General features: G+C 39.8%; 1 protein-coding gene across 8 annotated transcripts in view; it reads left to right on the top strand.

Annotated features, from left to right (window-relative positions):
• The window catches only part of MITF (melanocyte inducing transcription factor), a 209,671-nt gene that overhangs the window by 162,865 nt on the left and 27,008 nt on the right, over window positions 1-19,798 (top strand). For 6 of the 8 annotated variants that reach the window (XM_046669226.1, XM_046669208.1, XM_046669219.1 and 3 more), the window contains exons 3-4: window positions 16,836-17,063; window positions 18,115-18,198. In XM_046669226.1, the coding sequence (XP_046525182.1) occupies window positions 16,836-17,063; window positions 18,115-18,198 (312 nt within the window). The remainder of the gene's footprint in view (window positions 1-16,835; window positions 17,064-18,114; window positions 18,199-19,798) is intronic. The other 2 variants (XM_046669232.1, XM_046669239.1) reach the window with 2 other exon arrangements.

Below are 19,798 nucleotides of genomic sequence, written 5' to 3'. Positions count from 1 at the left end.
CTCAGAGATTAAATTGGGTGTAATCTTGCAGGATTTGGGTGGGTAGGTTGGCAAGTATATTTTGTATTTTGGAGACGTCTATAGATTTCCCTTTAGGAAAGATGGAGCCATGGTCTTTTTGAAGCTGGTGACAACGTTAAAAATCCAACTAGGGTCGATAGAAAGATGAATACCATCATGCTCTCAGGATTTGTCTCAGTGAAGGATTATTTGTGATATTTTCTCCTTCCCTTTGCTCATTTTCATTCCCTAAATTGTCTCCAACCGTGTACATTGCATATTTAATGAGAAAAGTTATAAGATTTTTGTTTTGTCCCCAGTCTTGAGAGTGATAATGAGCTCAATAAAATTCCCTCGGTGGTTTTTCTCTGGTGCATTCCTTTTCGTAGTGACAATTTTGGGGGTCTTTACATAGCATATTTGTGATATCACTTGTAGGAGAGCACGGGTCACTCCTGAGAAGTGAAGCCGCGATGCATCCTGCATGGTTTGGAGCCCAAGAAAGTAGGGCTCAGAGCTCTCACTGTATGAGAGCAGGTAAGTGATTTCAGACGAGTTATTTAACCTCTCCGCTCATCTGTATAATCAGACTAGTGATGGCACTTTATTGTGAGCATCAAGTAAGATGGAGGTACATAAAGGCCTGAGCATTATGCCTTATAATAAGAGATGTTCAGGAGAGGTTAATTTTCTTTCCTGTTTTTCTTTGAACAGAGAGGGTAAAAATAGTGTTAGAACTCAGTCTCATACCTTCCAATGACCACTTTGAATTAGGAAAATTGTATAGCTTGTTGTCAGGTAAACAATCATGTTCTAGCTAAAGGAAAACAAATGAAAAATGTTGCAGTACTGGCCTTTTATTACATGTTTTTCTTTAATCATTTCTATTATTTCAAGAAAGTGCTCTCTTTCTCTCTCTGTGTCACCATTTTATATCAAAAGCTAACTTCCTAAGCATATTTCATGGTAAAGGTATAACGGCATCATTCCGTATTTTAATGCCAAAAGGGGAAGCAGAGAACACTGATTCAGGCACCACACTGTAAGCATTTCCAGAGTGCTTATGAGACAAAGCACGTAATACGAGGAAGCTCAGTTTGGCAGTTGAGACCACTTGTCATTTTGCTAAGAGTCCATTTCAGGTCATTTGGGGCTGCACTTACCTGTTATAGGCATCATTTGAGACAAAAATTTTGTAGGAAGAATATTGTTTAATTAGTGTTATTTCTATCACTTTAGGTTTTTTTTGTTTTTCCTTAATGAGTGGTTTGTAGATTTTTTTTTTTTAATGTAGGGTATAGGGAGGGAGATAGCAAAATAAAACTAGATCTAGAATCTCTAAAACCACAAAGTATTTGCTGTTGAAATAATCAGGATTAAATTATTTTATGTAAACAGCTAAGGCAACATTGTGTGTATGTGTGTGTGTGTGTGTCTAAGAACTAGTTACACATTTTTCTTTCTTTATAACTCTGTATCATGGAAAATTTCTAATATATACAAAAGTAGGAAGAATGACACAATGGGACTCCTCCCTCGTCATTCAGTTTTTACAGTTATCAGCATTTGCTACACTTCTGTTTATACTTTTTACAAAACAGAAATATAAGTCTATAAGTTTTGTCACATACAAAATTATAAGCTAATGACTTTTGAAAGTTCTTAAAATACCTTTTTAAAAAAATCCTTTTTTAATGTAGGCAATGCATAGATGAAAAATTACTTGTTGTTTTGTTATTAATAGTTGGGGCAAGTAAGGAGGATTTATGAGAAATATTGTAAACTAAGAATTAGCGAGCTCTGGCTTTGTTTGCAAGGAAGTAACGTTCCTTGTTTGCAAGGAATGTTTGCAAGGAAGTAAAGAAGGGACTTTTTTCTTTTAAAAGATTTTTTTTTTTCCTTTTTCTCCCCAAAGCCCCCCAGTACATAGTTGTATATTCTTCATTGTGGGTCCTTCTAGTTGTGGCATGTGGGACGCCGCCTCAGCATGGTTTGATGAGCGGTGCCATGTCCGCGCCCAGGATTCGAACCAACGAAACACTGGGCCGCCTGCAGCGGAGCGCACGAACTTAACCACTCGGCCACGGGGCCAGCCCCCAAGAGGGGACTTTTAAGTGACACTCGCTGATATTCCCAATGCACTCACAGTTGATGTTCAGAAACACCGAAGTAAATTCCCAGAGTGCTCTCTGAATCATTAGAATTGTTCACTTTCATTCTGTATAGTTTTAGGGTTAAGTTTATCATTATTTTGTTGAACTGATAATTTACCAGCATAACTTTTCCTGCCTGTATTGCTCTCCAGAACTCAAGTTGATATGAAGTCTTGGGTTTTGAATTCAGCTATTTAGAGTGATGCTGACATTTCCTCCTCCTTCCAGTAAACTTAAAAGGTGTCCTTTGCATGTCAAGATATAAAATAACTCTTAGCTATGAAGCTCAGATACAACCTGGAGGCACATCAGTAGTTCGTGCGGTATCCACACCATGCCTGTGACTTAGACTGGTTTTGTCACCTTTTTCTGAAATCTACCCCTAAGAGGGTTGGGGTGGGAATTGGCACACTGTCACTTAGTGTAGGACTTCTCCACTGGCAAAGTTGGGGCCAGGTAATTCTCTGTTGTGAGGGGCTGTCCTGTGCAGCGTAGGATGTTTAGCAGTATCCTTAGTCTGTACCCATTAGATGCCAGTAGCGGCCCCCCAACCCCATCCTCAAGTGTGACAACCAAAAATATCTCCAGACGTTCCCAGATAGTCCTCAAGGGACAAATCGCCTGTGGTTGAGAACCAGTCTTAAAGAATAGGAGCCCTTTAAATGTATATTTGTGTGTGGGTTTCCCTTCGCTCCATCATCCTCGCTCTAACCCCCCAGTTATCAACTCTTTGAGGAGAGGAGCGAGGTCTTGTCTTTTCTGTTGAGGTCTCTCTTTCTGTTACTACACATCGTGTATAGACTTTTGGGCACTGACTAAACCATCACTTTTTGCTTTTGTTTTATCCAAACCACATAGTGCAGTGGGCCTTTTAAGAAAAGAGTAATGTGGACATTTCTCTTCTTCCCTGGCTTTTTGATATTGGTTTGCAATTAGCTATAAGGCGACTGGCATTTCAGGGTACAGTGGCCTATTTTCTTTCTTATAAAAGACATTACTATATCATACAATGGTTTAACCTTTTCTTTAAAAATCCCATGATACTTAGATGCTTTTGGTTAACAAAAATTCCTATTGAGTCTGAAAGATTCTGTTTGCCTGCCGACTCTCTCCTTCCTCTCCCACCCCTGAAAAAAGAAAGAAAAAGCATCAACTCTTAAATTACTCAAAGTCCTAAGGCAGTTTTCCCATAACAAATGTTCACTTTGACTTTCTCTGTTGTAACATCCTGTCTTCATTGACCCACTGCTGGCCTGACTGCCCGCTTCTGTTCACTTAGCAATCGGATAGAGCTTTGGTTTAACGCCTAGCGTTCACCCAGGTGAGGAACATATATTAAAGAGAGGCTTATTTATAATGGAAGGAAGAAGACAAGCACTCAGAAGAAGTAATTATCACAAAGGCTCTCTGTACAGTTTCAAAGCCAGAAATATTATGTTGAAATACAAATTCTACACATCAGTCATACCATGGCAGTTTTTAATAGAATGGTTAGGGTGAGCCTCAGCTTTCGCATCCCTGAAATGGAAATAATAACAGCCCCTACCTCATAGGCTTGTAGTGAAGATTATATGAGCAAATCCATTGAAAACGTTTACAAAAACTGCCTGGCACATAGTTAGTGCTCAATAATTACTTCAGTTTCACTTTCTAATTCTTTCTATTCCTTATGAGGAATCCCAGTATATTCTTATTTTCCTACCTCTCTTAAATCCCCACCTACATTTTCAAAAGAAATATTCTGTCCTTTTTCTCTTTACGCCCTTTATCCTTTATTTTTATCACGCAAAGAAATCCGTGTGAGATTATTCCAACTACATATATTGGTCTTGTATAGGTGTGTCTGACCTTAATACATTTTTATGGATTTGCAATAAATTTTGAATCTCTCTGAGAATTTGCATTGTGCAGTGCGATAAGAGGTAGTCCTGATTTTCATCTGAACAGGTCAATATGAATTCAGTGTTGTACCCTCTGTGTTTCATTTGTGGCTAAAATATACACTCCTGATTTGATCGGTGAGAACACTCTGTGGGCAGATCCAACTTACTTTGTTAACAAAATGTTTTCTGAGAGGTGCTCAGGCTGACACCACCACAGAGGAATGGCATAGACCGTGTTGAATCCATGATCAATTCATGGAACGTAAAGTCAGTTCCTTTAGAAGAAAGGTTAAGACAGAGGTCTAAGCAAGCCAAAAAGCAAAGATTTCTGCTTGTGATGGGTTGATAGATTGACCAAGTGTTTGCTTAGTAAATATGCTACCATGAGACTTTCCTTTTTATAGAAAAAGAAGCTAGAAAATGAATAAAAATAAACTATATAATACATAAATGTGTATGCTAGGAGTGAATGAAAGATGCCTGAAAGAGGCCAGAAATGTCCCCCTGCCGTTTGCCCTCTCCACTCCTTCAAGGTGGCCTTCTCTTTTTTGAGATGGATGAGCTAAATGATCTAACACTGATCTACTTGAATGTGAAAGCAAAAATTCCAGGACTAACAATAATAGAGAACATTATTTATTTATTGAGCATATGTGCTAAGCACTTTTCACACATTTCATCACTTAAACTAATCAACAGCTCAGCAACTACCAGGTAGGTAGTATCCATGATCCCATTTGCAAATAGAAAACTGAGGTTCAAAGCATTTAAGCAAGTGCTTAGGATTTGAACTCAGATTTGTCTGAAATTCCAGCCACATATTAACAATGCTAGACTACCTCTCTGCATTGCATCCCAACAGTTGGCCATATGCTCAGCTTGTGTTCCCCAAGCAGGTATACATGAGATACTTGACAACTGTCTGCATCATTTATAACTTCTCAATGGTGGTGTGAGACATTTCAGAGCATTGTATAAGAAGGTCCTTTAATATGTGTGCTATTTTTAAATTAGCTTTGATGTAAGCTGAGAAGAAGCCAGAGACAAGACCTGGTAGCATGTGTCTTAGATCCAAGTGCATCTTAATTTTTGAGTCCAAGGCATCATTAGCCCTCATATATGTGGCTACAGGAGCCTCCTAATTGTTCCTCCACTCTCACCTCCTGTCCACAACGACCCCAGGGACATGTTTTACAAATGTTCACATTATGTCGCTTCTCTGCTTAAAACCTCCCAAGGACTTCTTATAAGTAGCAGAGAAGAAAAATCAAATTCCTTTGAGAGGCCTACAAAACTCCGTAACTTGTGGCCCCCATGGCCTCTCTCAGTTCATGTGCTGACCTGGTCAGTGCCCCAGCCCCAGCCCCAGCCCTGCTGGCTTAATTGCTTTTGAGGTTGTTCTCAGTCTGCCAAGCTGCTTCCCGCCTCCGGGTTTAAGCTCTTCTGGTTCTCAACATTCCTGGCTTCATCGCATCATCTGGGTTTCAGGTGGAATGTGACCACCACAGAGTAGCCTTCTTCTCTCCCAGTGGCTTTCTTTGCTTTATTTTCTGCATCGCGCTTATGTCACTGTATGAAATTCTCCTTTCCGTGTGGATTTGTTTCCATTGTGTTTGTCTTGCTTCCCCAACTTGAATGTGGTTTTTGTGGAATCGGAGCTTTGTGTTAGCTGCTGTTCTATCCTCGGTGCCTCCATAAATCCTGGTTGAGTGAAAGACTGAGTTGTCACATGGTAGTAGTTATAGTGTGTCTGCATGTAAAGCGCTCAGCCCGGTGCCAAACTCAGTCAGAAAGCTCTCAAGCTGCTGTTGTCGTTGGGGCTGTTACTTCCATTCTGGAATTTCATCATCACATAATCTATGTAACAAGTCTTAGGAATCGCCCAAGACAGTGCAGTTCCTCAAACACCAGGAGGACCCCACAATCTCGTGATATGGCCCTGAGGTCTGTGTTATTGTGAGGAGGCTGCTTTTTGCCAGTTTTCAGCTCATGTGGACTTGACCTTCAAACCGGCAGCATTCAGCTCTCATTTCTGACCGACCTTTTGCTTAGGCCCAGGGCAATGTTTTCATCTCTGACAAACTTGACCACTGCCAGTTTCTTAAGAGTATCGCTCCTTATGAAAAGGAGTTACGCTGCCTGTGCCATAATGATCTCTAATACCCGATAAACTGCAAACAATGGGGGCATTTTGGGGGGAAAAATGCTAAAACAAAAAGGCATCTGCAGTTCTGAGGCAGGGCTAAACTGGGGCACATGAAAAAGTTGCAGCACGAGGAATGCTGCACTCGCAGCTCCCATTAGGAGGGGAGAGAACCGGGCAGTCCTTACAATGGGCTATTATAAGGGCCCCGTTGAACCACGTAATCGCAGCCCTTTACAAAACCGTAAAAATGTGCCAAATTTTATACAAACTCAAACTGTCTGGGCGCCAGTGTTAGACTGAAAATTTCACAAATAACAGAGTCCTCTTAATCTGATCAAGTATTTAAAGAAAAAATTGAAACGAGGCAAATTTCACCATTAAATAACAACTTCATGGGTTTATCTGTCTTTTACAAAATTTTTAATACAGGAATTCTGCCTGAATCTATTTTTATTTCTCCAGATGCATAGACTTTAATTTTTGTGCAATTTATAGATTTTTTAAATTATGAACTTAGTACTACAAACATTATAGAAAATATAGAAAAGAACCAATAAAATAGCAATCACCTAGAATTTCATCTCCCAGGCATTGTCATCCTTAAGACTTTGCAGAATGGTTTGTCATTAGTCATTTTTGTCTATGTATATGTGTAAACAATATTTTTAAGCCGATTTACAATCGGTGTGTTTAGTGGTTCTAACCTGCTTTGTGTCCCTACTTACATTATAAACTTCTGCCTCATTAAATAGTTTTATAAAATGTGGATTTTAGTGACTGCATTGTATCCATTTATATGCAGTGGTTCTCGACTGGGGGCGATTTTGCCCCCCTAGAGGACATTTGGAATGTCTGGAGACATTTTTGGTTGTTACAACTGGAGGAGAATGTGCTACTGGCATGTAGAGGGTAGAGACCAAGGATGCTGCTAAACATCGTACAAGGCACAGGACAGCGCCCACAACAAAGAATCATCTGGCCCCAGCATCAAATAGTGCTGAGATTGGGGAACTCTGAATTTATATGGTTACCTCATGATTAATTGAATCCATTGTCTGTTATTAGATATTTGCTTCCAATTTTTGTTATTAGAGATTAATGGTTGGCAAACTTTCTGTAAAGGGTAACGAGTAAGTATTTAGGCTTTGGGGGACGTGAGGTCTGTTACTCAGCTCTGCTCTAGCACTGCTGCAGCTTGAAAGCAGTCACAGATTACATGTAAATGAATGAGCAAGGCTGCGTCCCCATGAAACTTTATTTAGAAAACAAGGTGGTGGGCCCTAGGGTAGTAATCTAACTATTCCTGTTATAGATCAGGCTCTGATGGATACTTGTGGACTGTGCCCATCCTGTGGATTGTGACCATGGGCCACCTGCTTAGGGACCTCTGCTCTAACTGTGACTTATCGAGGGGTCTACAGCTTAGAGATGGAGATAAATCTCCAGGCTCCTGGCCATGTGTGTTAGACCCACAGGGCCCTAACCCACATAGATGAGAGCTATAAGAATTGGCAATCTTTGGGCAGACCCTGATCAAAAAGGAAGCCTTATTGCTTGGGGTAGGGAGGTGGGCTGTGAATCAACTGCCTGACCTGGAGACTTAGTTCCTCCAGAACTTTCTGAATTAGTCAGGAAGAGTGAGGGTCTGTCACTTCTCTGTTTCCTCAGGACATTTCCAGAGGCTGTCAAAATCCTAACCTCCAACTGCTACAAGGGCCTGCACAATCTAACCCCTTGTCCTTAGCTTCTGTCCCTGACCCCCCATCCATGTGCTTCAGCCACACTGGCTTATTCATTGATTGATTCACCAAATATGTACTGAGTGTCTACTGTGTGCTGGGCTGTGTTCTGGACAAAGCAGAGCAGGCTTTGGGAATCAGGAGCACTGGCAGGGCATGGGTTGGGATTTTTAACAACCCATAGGATAGTTTGAACAAACTATAGGATAGTTGTGGGAGATAAGGTCAGAGGTCATGATCCCAGGGTGCAGTGGAAAATAGGTACAGTGGGAAGGGGTCCTCAAACTTCTGTGTGCGTAAGAATCTGCCTGCAGAGCTTGTTAAAACATAGATTTCTGGTCCCCACAGCCAGAGATTCTGATTCTTTAGCTCTGGGGTGGGGCCTGAGAATGTGCACTTCAAACAAACACTATGAATAGCACTGGTTTAGGGACTTGTAGCCCATTGTAGGTACTTTGTTTTTTCTCAGAGATAAATATGGAGCCGTCACAGAGAGTTTTTTTGCAGAGGAGTGACATGACCTGATGTATTTTACAAAGATCACTCTCGTCAGTGCCTTGAAAATAGACTGAGGGAAGGCAAAGACAGAAGCAAGTAGAAGAGTCAAGAGACTATCAGTAATCCAAGTGAGAAGTGATGTTTGCGTGGACCAGATGGTAGTAGTAGAGATGGTGAAAATGGGTTAAATTCTGGATATACTCTGAAGAGGGAGCCAATACTTCTTGATGGATTGGATATGGAGTGTCAAGGAAAGAAAGGAGTCAAAGATGACCAAGGTTTTGGGAGTGAGCATCTAGGTTGAACCATGTGAAGACCGCTTTTTGACCTACAAAAAATGATAATTTCGTATGTTTTAACCTAATAGAAGGATGGAGTTGCCAACTACTAAGATGGAAAAGGCCGTGGGAGGAAGCGATTTGGAGGGGATGTTGAGCCTGTTAAGTTTGACATGTCTGCAGTCCTCCAAGTGGTGCTGCGGAGTGGGTGGGTAGAGATGAATCTGGAGTACAGAGATGTCTGGACTGGGTGTTTACGTCCATGATACTGGCTTAGGTATACAGGGCTGTGCATGTAGATACAGAAAATCAAGCTCTGAGCCTTGAGGTGTTCTGACATTTAAGAGAGAGAGAAGAGGAGAAAACTAGCAAAGAAGACTGGGAGGAAATGATGAAAGAGGCAGGAGGAAAACCAGGCACTTATGGTAAATTAGATGCCAAGTAAAGAATGTGTATAAAGAGCCTTCTTACTGTGCCCTAAACATGCGAGGCTTGTTCACACCCGAGGACTTCTGCACTTTGCTGGGATGCCCTTCCCACCAACCTGCCTGGCTCCTCTCCTCCCCAACTTCCGGTCTGTGCTTAAATGTCACCTTCTCTGTGAGGCCTTCCCTGAACAGCCTGTGTAAGATTTAGGGTGGTTGCCTGGCATTCGGTTGGTACTCGAGCAATATTTGTTGAATGAATGGTGAACATACAACTCTTTTGATGGGAGCAGACATTCAGGTAAGAACACATTAAAGTCTTGTACTCAAGGTGTGGTGGAGTCCGTGGCCCAGCAGGGTGGGCATCCCCTGGGAGCTTATTAGAAATACAAAATCTTGGGTCCCACCCCAGATCCATGGAGTCACACTACATTTAACAAGATCCCAGGTGATTTACATAGACCTCAAGGTTTGCACCCAATCCTGTATTTAGTTCTTTATGTATATGGCAAGAGAGCGATTGGGTATACTCTCAGATAGCAACGACTCAGAATAAGAGGTTAAAACTATTGAAATCAGATCTCTTCTGTAGTGGCTTCATATGATTAAAAAAAAAAACTGTGTGTAGAGGCTTTCAAGAATATTTTATATGGTTATCCAAGTGATTTCTTAGTTTTATTTTGAATTGACCTAAGCCAGGAATAAATATAAAATGCACAGCATCTAGTACATGGTAGACAATTTTCAGTGAATTAATGCTAATTCTGTTTTCTATATTTTTAAAAAATCTTGCTAGTTAACATAACATATCCATGCATAATGACTATGATCCTGAGAGTGCAGGACCTGTAAATGCATGGTTTTCTTTAAGTTGAGTAATGGATTAGGTTTATTGGGTCTTGCTGCTTCTCTCGTAGGAATTTGATTCTGAGAGTGGCATTCTTATTCTGGGAGTATAAATACTTTGCAGGCAGACGGCTACCCCTCTTAGATCTCTCATATTTCTATTTGACTGAGATAAAAACTTGATCTTCTTTTTATACTCAAATGTTTGGCTTATTTTAGTCTGAGATGGAAAACAAGTATATATAGTAGGAGTTTTCTTATGATAATACCTTTTTTCCTGAGGTTACTAAATCTTGTTTGCCCTAAACCCAAAGCATGCCCACCTTGCATTTTATAATAAGCACACTCTTTTATGGGTCATTAGCTAAGACAAAAGACCTGCTAGGGTGTTTTGGTAGGGCTGATCTGGTTTATTCTATTACAACATCAAAATTTTAGAAAAATAGATACGCTGTCCTTTCCTTTTGTACACATTTACTACACATTTCTCTGAATCCAGAGCCTAATGATCCTACAGAGTAATATGACAGGAAGTGCTGTGAACGTATACAGACCAATAAAAATGGGGTATAACTGCATGCACATTTGTGTGTGCGCACAGAGGGTCTGTGAGCATACCTCTGGATTTACGTAGTTTTATCTTCCCCTCTTCACTCAGTTATAGTCCTAGATCAAAAGGATCAACAGTGAAGGATGTTTCTGTCATTTGTCACTGGGGACAGAATGATGGGGACCTTGGTTTAATTTCTAACCCTGGCAAGTCTTTTAACTTTCTTTTCAGAGTTTCTGTTTCTTTACATGTAAGATGGGGATCATTAAGCACACCCTGTGTTAAAGTGGCTGCTTGTCCATTGGACAATATTTGGAAAAACAGTTACAAAGTTATATGCACATATAGTATTCCTCTTTAGAAAAAATCACCTCATTCTTTCCTTCAAACCTTGTTAAAACTTCTGCTTAATAGGAAAGCTGAATTCTAGTTAGGTAAAACGTTCTGACAGAGCAGGGGCTGGCATTTTCTGTAAAAATCCAGATAGTAGATATTTTAGGCTTTGGGGGCCATGCCGGCTCTGTTGCAACTACTTGTAGTGCGAAAGCAGCCATGGCCAATATGCAAACAGATGGGTGTGTTCCAAGAAAACTTTATTTATGGACACTGAAATCTGGATTTCATATTATTTTCATGTGTCATGAAATATCATTCTTCTTTAGATTTTTTCCAACCATTTAAAAATGTAAAATCTATCTTGGTGGGCAGACCCCTGTGATAGAGAAAAGGCCTTGGTCTTATCAACCTTTGTCACTTCTAACCTTCCTTTATTGAAGTACTTTTTGCTTTTTGTTTGCATCTGGTTTTGATTCTTCTCTCTTAGGTTAGGATTCACATTCGTGCTGTCCTTATGTTTTGTTAAGGATGCCTTTGTATGGATCGAACAGAAAATATGAGCGACTGTCCGAGAACATGTGTTCTGAACTTTCAGTTTTCTTTTGCAGTAACGTAATTGTGAGAGTGAGAAGAAGCTTGGCACCTAGCAGATGTGACCCTGGACAACACTGTGCTCAAGTCATTTAAGAAAGCTAGCTTTCTCTGTTTTACCGCTTTTTTCAGGGATGGTGATTGCATAATTGACATTCTCTATAAATTGTCATTTAATAAACAGTGTGAAAAGAATAGTGGTTTGGGGGTTGTAGTCAAGAGCAATTGATTGAATTATAATCCTTTAATCTTCCTCGAGCTTCCTGAGCAAAAGAACACATTCTCTCTCTAAACATAAAAAGAAATCTGAACACTTTGTTGACTTGTTAAAAAAATAAAATCAGTTATAAACTAGAAGAGTTTTGGAAATCTTCACTCAATCTTACTTATATTCTGGTTTTATAAAATAGCAGAGGGAATAGAAGAATAATGGACATCAAATGGGGATTTTTTTTCCCCTCCAGTGAATTCTTTTGTGAGCCAAGGTGGTAGTATCTGTAGGCACCATCTTACCCTGATGTGCTCCGGGATCCCTTTAGAATGAAACTGATGAAAAATAGCCTGTCACTGTTGCCTGGGAAGTTGAGAAGATAAAGTGTGACAGTTAGAAGGTGATCCATTCCAATTCTCTTGCTATCAATTCAAGATCTGAATGAAGAAAGGAAAAGGGCAAAAAGATAGTAATAACAAGGAAGAAAAGTTTCAAAGTCTTTGAATTTTTGCACTTTAACCAGATAGCTAATATACTTTATATGAAATATAAATTATCTCAATAAAATACTATATTTTGGTAGAGTATGAAGAATTCTAGCCTTATTTTGTGTTCTATGTCTCAAGTGCTCAGCAATACCCAAGTCAAAAACCTGCAAAAATTATCAGGAAATCATGCAGATGTTTAATGTCACATATATGTTTTCATTTGCATACTTTTTTGATTGGCTATTTAAAAATCAGTAAAAGGGAAGTCACTCACTGAAAAGCTATGGTTCAGGATGGTTGAAGACAGAAAGTTATATCTATATGGCTTTTAAAATAGTCAGAGGACTGCAGAGCCTTATAATCCTGCTATGAGGAAGTTAGGACAGGGATAGTGTCTTCCTCAAGCGTCTTCTGGACGAGGGAGGCAAGACACACAGAGGTTGTGTCACGCACCACCGATACACAGTGGTGAATGACATGGCTGGGGTGGATGGTGATCATACGAGCGTATAACTGTGTTCTAGGTCAGCAGTTCTCAAGATGTGATCAGAGAGCCCTGGGGGTCTCCAAGACCCTTGCAGTTGTTCCGCCAGGTCAAAACTATTTTCATAATAATACCAAGAAATTATTTTCTTTTTTTTCCACGCTCATTTCACGAGTATACAGTTTTACAGAGACTAGATGACGTGTTAAAATGTCATTGTTCTGATGGCCAGAGGAATATGTGCTAGTGTATAATCTTGTTTTAAAAATTTCTGTTTTAATTCCTAATCTGGTAAATGTTGATAGATAGACAACCCACACAAACACAGTAAATTTGAAGAGTTTAAAAGGATCCTAAGACAAAAAAAATGTTTGAGAGCTGTTGTTTCACGTACGTGGCTAAGCCTGTTAGAGGAGTGTTTTCATTTCATGCTGTAAACACCTCTCCAAGGCAGGCTCTGTTAGCATCTCCACTGAGCACAGGAGGAGATGAAGCCCTGCAAAAGTTAATGACTGGCAGAAGGTCACCTCAGTCGTAAGCTACAAAGCCAGAATTTGAACCCAGGTTTCGAGTTCTTAACTATTCTGCTGACTGTGCTGTCAGGCATGCTGTCTCTCAGAGAAGCACCAGGAAATGCCTGGATTTTGACACTAACTTCTCAGAAGAGGAACTAACTTCCCAGAACCTAGGGCCTCCCCCAGGGAATGTAGATATGAAGATTATCCTCCTGTACAGTGTAGAGCAGAGACCACGTTCTAGTGGCTTATGGGCTGAGTCCACCCCACGGTTGTGTTTGATTTGTCTTATGCAAGGTGAAAAATCAACAATTGGGTGTCATTGTTTTTAATCTGGGAGATTTCACTTAAAAAAGAAGTTCAGGGGCTGTCCCAGTGGCATAGTGGTTAAGTTCACAAGCTCTGCTTCAGTGGCCTGGGGTTGACGGGTTCAGATCCTGGGCGCGAACCTACACACTGCTCATCAAGCCACACTGTGGCAACAACCCACATATAAAGTAGAGGAAGATTGGCACAGATGTTAGCTCAGGGACAATCTTCCACACCAAAAATAAAATAAAAAGGAAGAAGAAGTTCAGATTGCCAGCTAAATTGAAAAATTAGACAGTCTAGCTGGACTAGACTGATATTCCCATATGGCCACCATGAGCTGCAGTTTATGTCAGCTATTCCTTTTAGATAAGATGTGTGGGGCCGGCCCGGTGGCGCAGCGGTTAAGTTCGCACGTTCCGCTTCTCAGCGGCCTGGGGTTCGCCATTTCAGATCCTCGGTGCAGACATGGCACCGCTTGGCACACCATGCTCTGGTAGGCGTCCCACATATAAAGTAGAGGAAGATGGGCACAATGTTAGCTCAGGTCCAGGCTTCCTCAGCAAAAAGAGGAGGACTGGCAGTAGTTAGCTCAGGACTAATCTTCTTCTTCAAAAAAAAAAATAGATAAGACGTGTGTCCTCTGGTTTGCCACAGACCTCAGCACTCCATATTGCCCTATAGTTTATGTCCCTCATTTATGTTACCTGTTTGAGGTACTTGGATTGGGACAGCTAGAGATGTTCTGTCTCCTGCATAGTGTTTATAGCCAATCTATTCTCAACTTACTTGAAAACTAAAAAGACACTGACAGTAAAAGAGCAAAATACATCCCACTCTGATTACCCCAACCTGGGTGTAGTAAAGACCTCGCAGACAATGCCAAATAGAGAACAAGTTGCTTCTCTCCTCGCTAACACATAAAATTCTAATTCATTAAAGAATAAGGATCTGCCAGTGAATTAACATTTATTTTTAAATGTGCAGCCCTTTCTTTTTTAAGTGGAATAGTGAAATGAGCACATTACACCCATTGCCCTCATTTTATGTTTATTTTAGTAATGTCTGTTGTCCTCATCATTATCGTGTCTGGACCCTTTATGAAACTTAAAATGTCTCTGTGAACCTCTGTGTTCATGTTTGATCAGTCATTTGAAGCAATTTGAGACTGTCAGCCTAAAGGACTTCATTATCCTGGGCATTTGGACAGAATTATTGAATTTCAAATTTTAATGCTTAAAATACCTCCCATTTCAGCAGTGAATAACCATTTATCATAATTTTTAGATATATATTTGTTTGCCTTTTTTTCTTCTTTTTCCTCTCCCCAGACTATAAGTTTCTGAAAGCTGGCAATCAAATGTATTTGTTTGCAATATATCTTCTGTGCCTTGCACAGTGTTTAGCACATAATAGCAGTAAATAATGGAATAAATAAGTGAGTAAATATATAAATGCATCAGTTGTATGATAAATCTTATTATTCTCTAGCCCTGAGAATTATATCAAAAGATTTTTAGTAAAAATTTTAATGCTTCCTAATTTGAGGGTTAAATTGGGAAGACGTTTATTTCTTATTTTCCACATAAATAAACATCTAGTCTTGTGTGTGTCTGTGTAGTTTTCCTGTTCTATTTAGGATAACTCCCTCTCTTCCTGATGCGAGCTCAGGAGGAAAGTTACATACCTATCCAGCTAAGAATAAGATGCACTTTGAGACCACAGTGCAAGATGACGCCATTGAACTTGAAAGTTCAGCCCGGAGACTCCTGCATCCTAAACGATAGTCTCCCTGCAAGTCGGTAGTGGCAGGGTTATTCGGCCATTAGAAAAGTCTTATGTGTACTAGTAGCTTTTAGGCAATGTCTTCTCCAAAGGGGGCATGGGAGCTCTTAACCTATTGCTGGGAGAGAAATACCATTGTCTATTAATACTACTGGAACTAAAGATGAATAGTGAACTGGCCTTGATCTGACAGTGAGTTTGACTTTGATAGCTCATCACTTTAAAAGCTTCTTTTATATTTATGAAAAAAAGCATGACGTCAAGCCAGGGGGAAACATTGATATCAATATTTAAGACTAAACTCCTAGGGCTTCCAAAAAAAAGCCCCTTGTGTGAACATTTTTTTTTAAATGCATAACTAATTAGCTTAGGTTATTATAAGCAGGACGGCTGTGATAAAGTTTCCGGTGGCGTCTCGGGATACCTTGTTTATAGTGCCTTCCCTGTGCCAGTCAGTCTTGGAACTGGAATTACAGAAAGTAGAGGGAGTGAATAGTCTACCATTTCTCATTGGACTGGGGCCACCTAAAACCTTGTTATGCTGGAAATGCTAGAATATAATCACTATCAGGTGAGCTTTATTCTTATTCATATTTAGTCTCTGAAATGTAATGCAATCAATTGAGTGATACACGTTTTCATGTTATTGTAATAGACACACTGTTTTCAGTAAGTACAAATCTACTATTTTAATGCTGTTTGTTGTTTGATACCATAAGAAGTAATTCAGTGTAATTTTGAACAAGGTATTCGTAGGATATATTTTTTTCCCTGGCGTGTAGCTCTGCTCTCTCTTTGAGCCGCTGTTCATAGCTTATAAGATTAAATTGTGTTTATCAAGGAAAAAGTGACTTTAAATTGAATGTTGTTGATTTAAAATTTAAAAAACGCTTTCCTAATTCTGTATTAATAAGAAAGGCAGAAAAATATCCCGGTGGCTTAATATTCATGCTTTTAAAACCGCATACATTTAAGTGTTATGCATTTGAAAGAAACTGCTTAATGTGGAATTGCTTTTTATGTTGCGTTCAAGCTCTTAATTAAAATGTTGAATAATCATGTCCAAATGAAAGTGGGAGGAATTAATCCACAGCTAGTTGATTGAATCATCAGAATGTTTCTGTTGATTTTCTACGACTGTTTTACAGTTGCTTCTTAAGGAGCTTTTTTTTTTTTTTTTAACAGAAAGCTGTTCTGTTTGCCAAAGAAAGTGAAATAAATTGAGTTATGCTCCTTTTTCTTGATTGTTGTTTTGATCGTAATAAAACCTTTCAGGTGTGTTGGGGAAATTTTTGCCCTGCAGCCAGTTGCCAATTTTTAGTCATTAGACATGAGAAGAAGGGCACAAGGTTTTAAAGAGATGTACCGCTAATTAGCATGGAAATGAAACAGGGAAAGTATTACCCCAAATCCTAAGAGTTAGACTTTAAACTTCGGTAATATCAAAATCCATTAGCACAGTGCCTGGTACATAACGAGGGCTTAATAATTTATTCTGTTCATGGACTGGCCAGTCTCATGTTCGTGCCTGAAACAAGAGCTGTCCCAAACTCACAAATAACACCGCTGTCTTCTCTTCCCTCCCTGGCTATGTTCAGGTGCAGACCCACCTCGAAAACCCCACCAAGTACCACATACAGCAAGCCCAAAGGCAGCAGGTAAAGCAGTACCTTTCTACCACTTTAGCAAATAAACATGCCAACCAAGTCCTGAGCTTGCCATGTCCAAACCAGCCTGGCGATCATGTCATGCCACCGGTGCCGGGGAGCAGCGCACCCAACAGCCCCATGGCTATGCTTACACTTAACTCCAACTGTGAAAAAGAGGTAATTCATGTCTCCTCCCCTCTCCTGTTTGCTTACACTAAGTGACTGTCTGTTGGATATCATTCCTGCACTTGACTCTGGACTCTAGTCTGTCCGTGTGGCCACTTTCCTCGGCCTTTGTCCCAGATTTGCAAGCATGGCTGTGGCACTCCAGCCTCTTGTCGCTGTCACTGGGTTATTGGGTTGTGGCGCATGACGGGAGACCTGGCCCGCTCCGTCCCAGTGGAACACAGAGGCGAGGACACTCTCTCCCAACCTGTTTCCACGTCGGTAGCTGAGTGCTCCCTTCTCTTCAATGTCTTTCCGTTTAGAAAGCAGTGAAAATGCAGGGAGAGGAGAAGGGAAGGTGGAAAAGGAAAAGCAAAAATAGAAAAGGTGTAGGACAGGCGGTTTAGAAGTTCTGCTTGTTGTGAATGTCTTGAATATTATTTTTATTTCTCCCTGAGTTGGGGGAAAAAAGCACAGAATGTGCATGGGTAGATTTGAATAACGTAGCACATGAGAATTTTACAGAGAAGCAAAGGTTTAATGGCTGGATAAATTCAGTTTCATAATAAAATTGTCGCTGCCCATTCAATCTGCTTTTGTAAAGGCTGGATTGGAGACAAGACTCAAATACCTCAAGCTAATGGTTGCATCCAAATTTGAAACATAAAAATACCTGAGAGGAGAGTTGTGACTTAATGCCCATTATTTCCAAATTATGAGATGAGAAGCCTCGTTTTAATGGAGTTTTACTGTACTCTGAAATGTTTATGTGATTTCAGAGGTGACTTTCCTGAAGTTTGCTTGACTTTAATTTCTAGAGGGACTAAGTCTTTTCCCCTTTGCCCAAGCCAATTGCCTTATTCTTCTCTGTCCATATTTGTCATCTGTCAAGCTGATTTCATGGACGCTCTTCCTTCATTATTTCGTTTCTTGGTCAGATTCCACTTTGTTTAAAAGCTTATTAGTTCATCTTGTCACTGCACCATCAGCCTCATGTGAACATGTTATTGAAAAGTCACTTGCAAATCCAAGTCATGAGCTGATTTTGCTTGTGTTTTTGCAGGGGTTTTATAAATTTGAAGAGCAAAACAGGGCGGAGAGCGAATGCCCAAGTATGAACACACATTCTCGAGCATCGTGCATGCAGGTACTGAATGACTCAGCAGCCCAAGGATGTAACACTTTGTAATGAGAATCTATATTTGTGGCTAATCACACCTTCCTGTTGACTTAAGGGGTTTTTTCCCCCCCATTGATTTTTTTTTTTTTTTTTTTGAATAGGGAAAGCTATGAACAAGGGCATTTTCTTCATAGCGTCTCGTGATTAAATAATTACTAGGGAAATTAAACTTAAAATGTTTTCCCTACCTTACTTTAAGTCATTAAGAAGTGCTTAAAATACATAAATGTTAATAAATAAAATGTAAAATGCTGTGCCTCATTTAGATACTATCATCAGTGTATGTTATACAAATTTGTAGGGTACCAACTTTAAGGAAAACCAAGATATGTGTGTATGTATATGTGAGATCTATATATTGTTTTATAAAATGGAATCTCATGGAACATGTATTTTGAAACTTTATTAATTTAATAATATTTCATGGATATTTTCCCAGGTAATTAAAGGTTCTTCTGTGATATCTTATTTAATGGATATATAAATTATCCTACATTCATTTACTAATATATTTATGTATTTTAAAATGTATATATATATATGAGAAAGAAGAATAATAAGCAAAATTTTTTTTGTGTTTTTGTATTTCCTATTAACTTGCATTACTTTTTTCGTAAGAGAAAAAAATTATTTTGAAAATTCTATCACATGAAGCCCATTTATTTTATTTCCCTAAAAATAAAATTAAAAATATACAAAGAAAGGTTGTTCATAAGTCCCCTGGCCCATTTGCCTGTCACCAACTCAATTTGAAAATCATCTCTTAAAAACAAACAGATAAAACTGGTGTGCCTAGAAACGGAAGTTAATACACAGTGTGCTGGCAAACTGACCTCCAATTATTCTTCTCAGGGGTCACTGAATAACACTCATTTTTTGAATGTTTACTATATTCCTGGTACTGTGAGCTCTTTATATGGTTTATCCTTAAATCTCACAAGAATTCAATAAGGCACTGAGTATTATTAACCCCGTTTTACAGATTGGTACACTGAAGCTCTTACAGAGCGGGGCTTTGCCCCTAATATAGAAAGTGGGAGGATGAAGACTCCATGACATTGGAGCCTGTTCTCTTCAATTGAAAGAGGCAAGAAGACACAAAGGACCATCCCTCTGAGTTCTGAGATTTCGTTGTGTACTTACCAAGCACGATTAAGATCCAAGTGTGTGTGCATGCACACACACACGCAGACACACACACACACACACACACACATACCCTGACTAGCTCACATACAGAAGGTGTTTACAAAGAAATGTTTTCACAGACTTGTCCTTGCAAGTGCTGCAATGCACGTGTAATCACTCTTGTTTATGATCATAACTGATGTTTTGGTACTTCAGGAATAAAATTGATCTAGAGGGAATGTCAGCTCCACGACCGTAATGATAACCTCGTCCTGGTGTACTCCTCGGGGAGTGCCAAGCACATTGGCAGCTGTACAAGGAGAAACTTATTTTACAAGTCACTGATAGATCAGTGCAGGAGTAGTAAGTGGCCTGGCAGTCACAGTGCCCCACATGCCCCTGTGGGAGCAAAGGGCTAAATTACCATCTGTTTTCCTAC

The sequence above is a fragment of the Equus quagga genome, chromosome 1 (assembly GCF_021613505.1).
Source record: "Equus quagga isolate Etosha38 chromosome 1, UCLA_HA_Equagga_1.0, whole genome shotgun sequence".
Taxonomy (NCBI): domain Eukaryota; kingdom Metazoa; phylum Chordata; class Mammalia; order Perissodactyla; family Equidae; genus Equus; species Equus quagga.
Note: the sequence above shows the minus strand (reverse complement) of the source record. Positions and strands in the feature narration are given on the sequence as shown.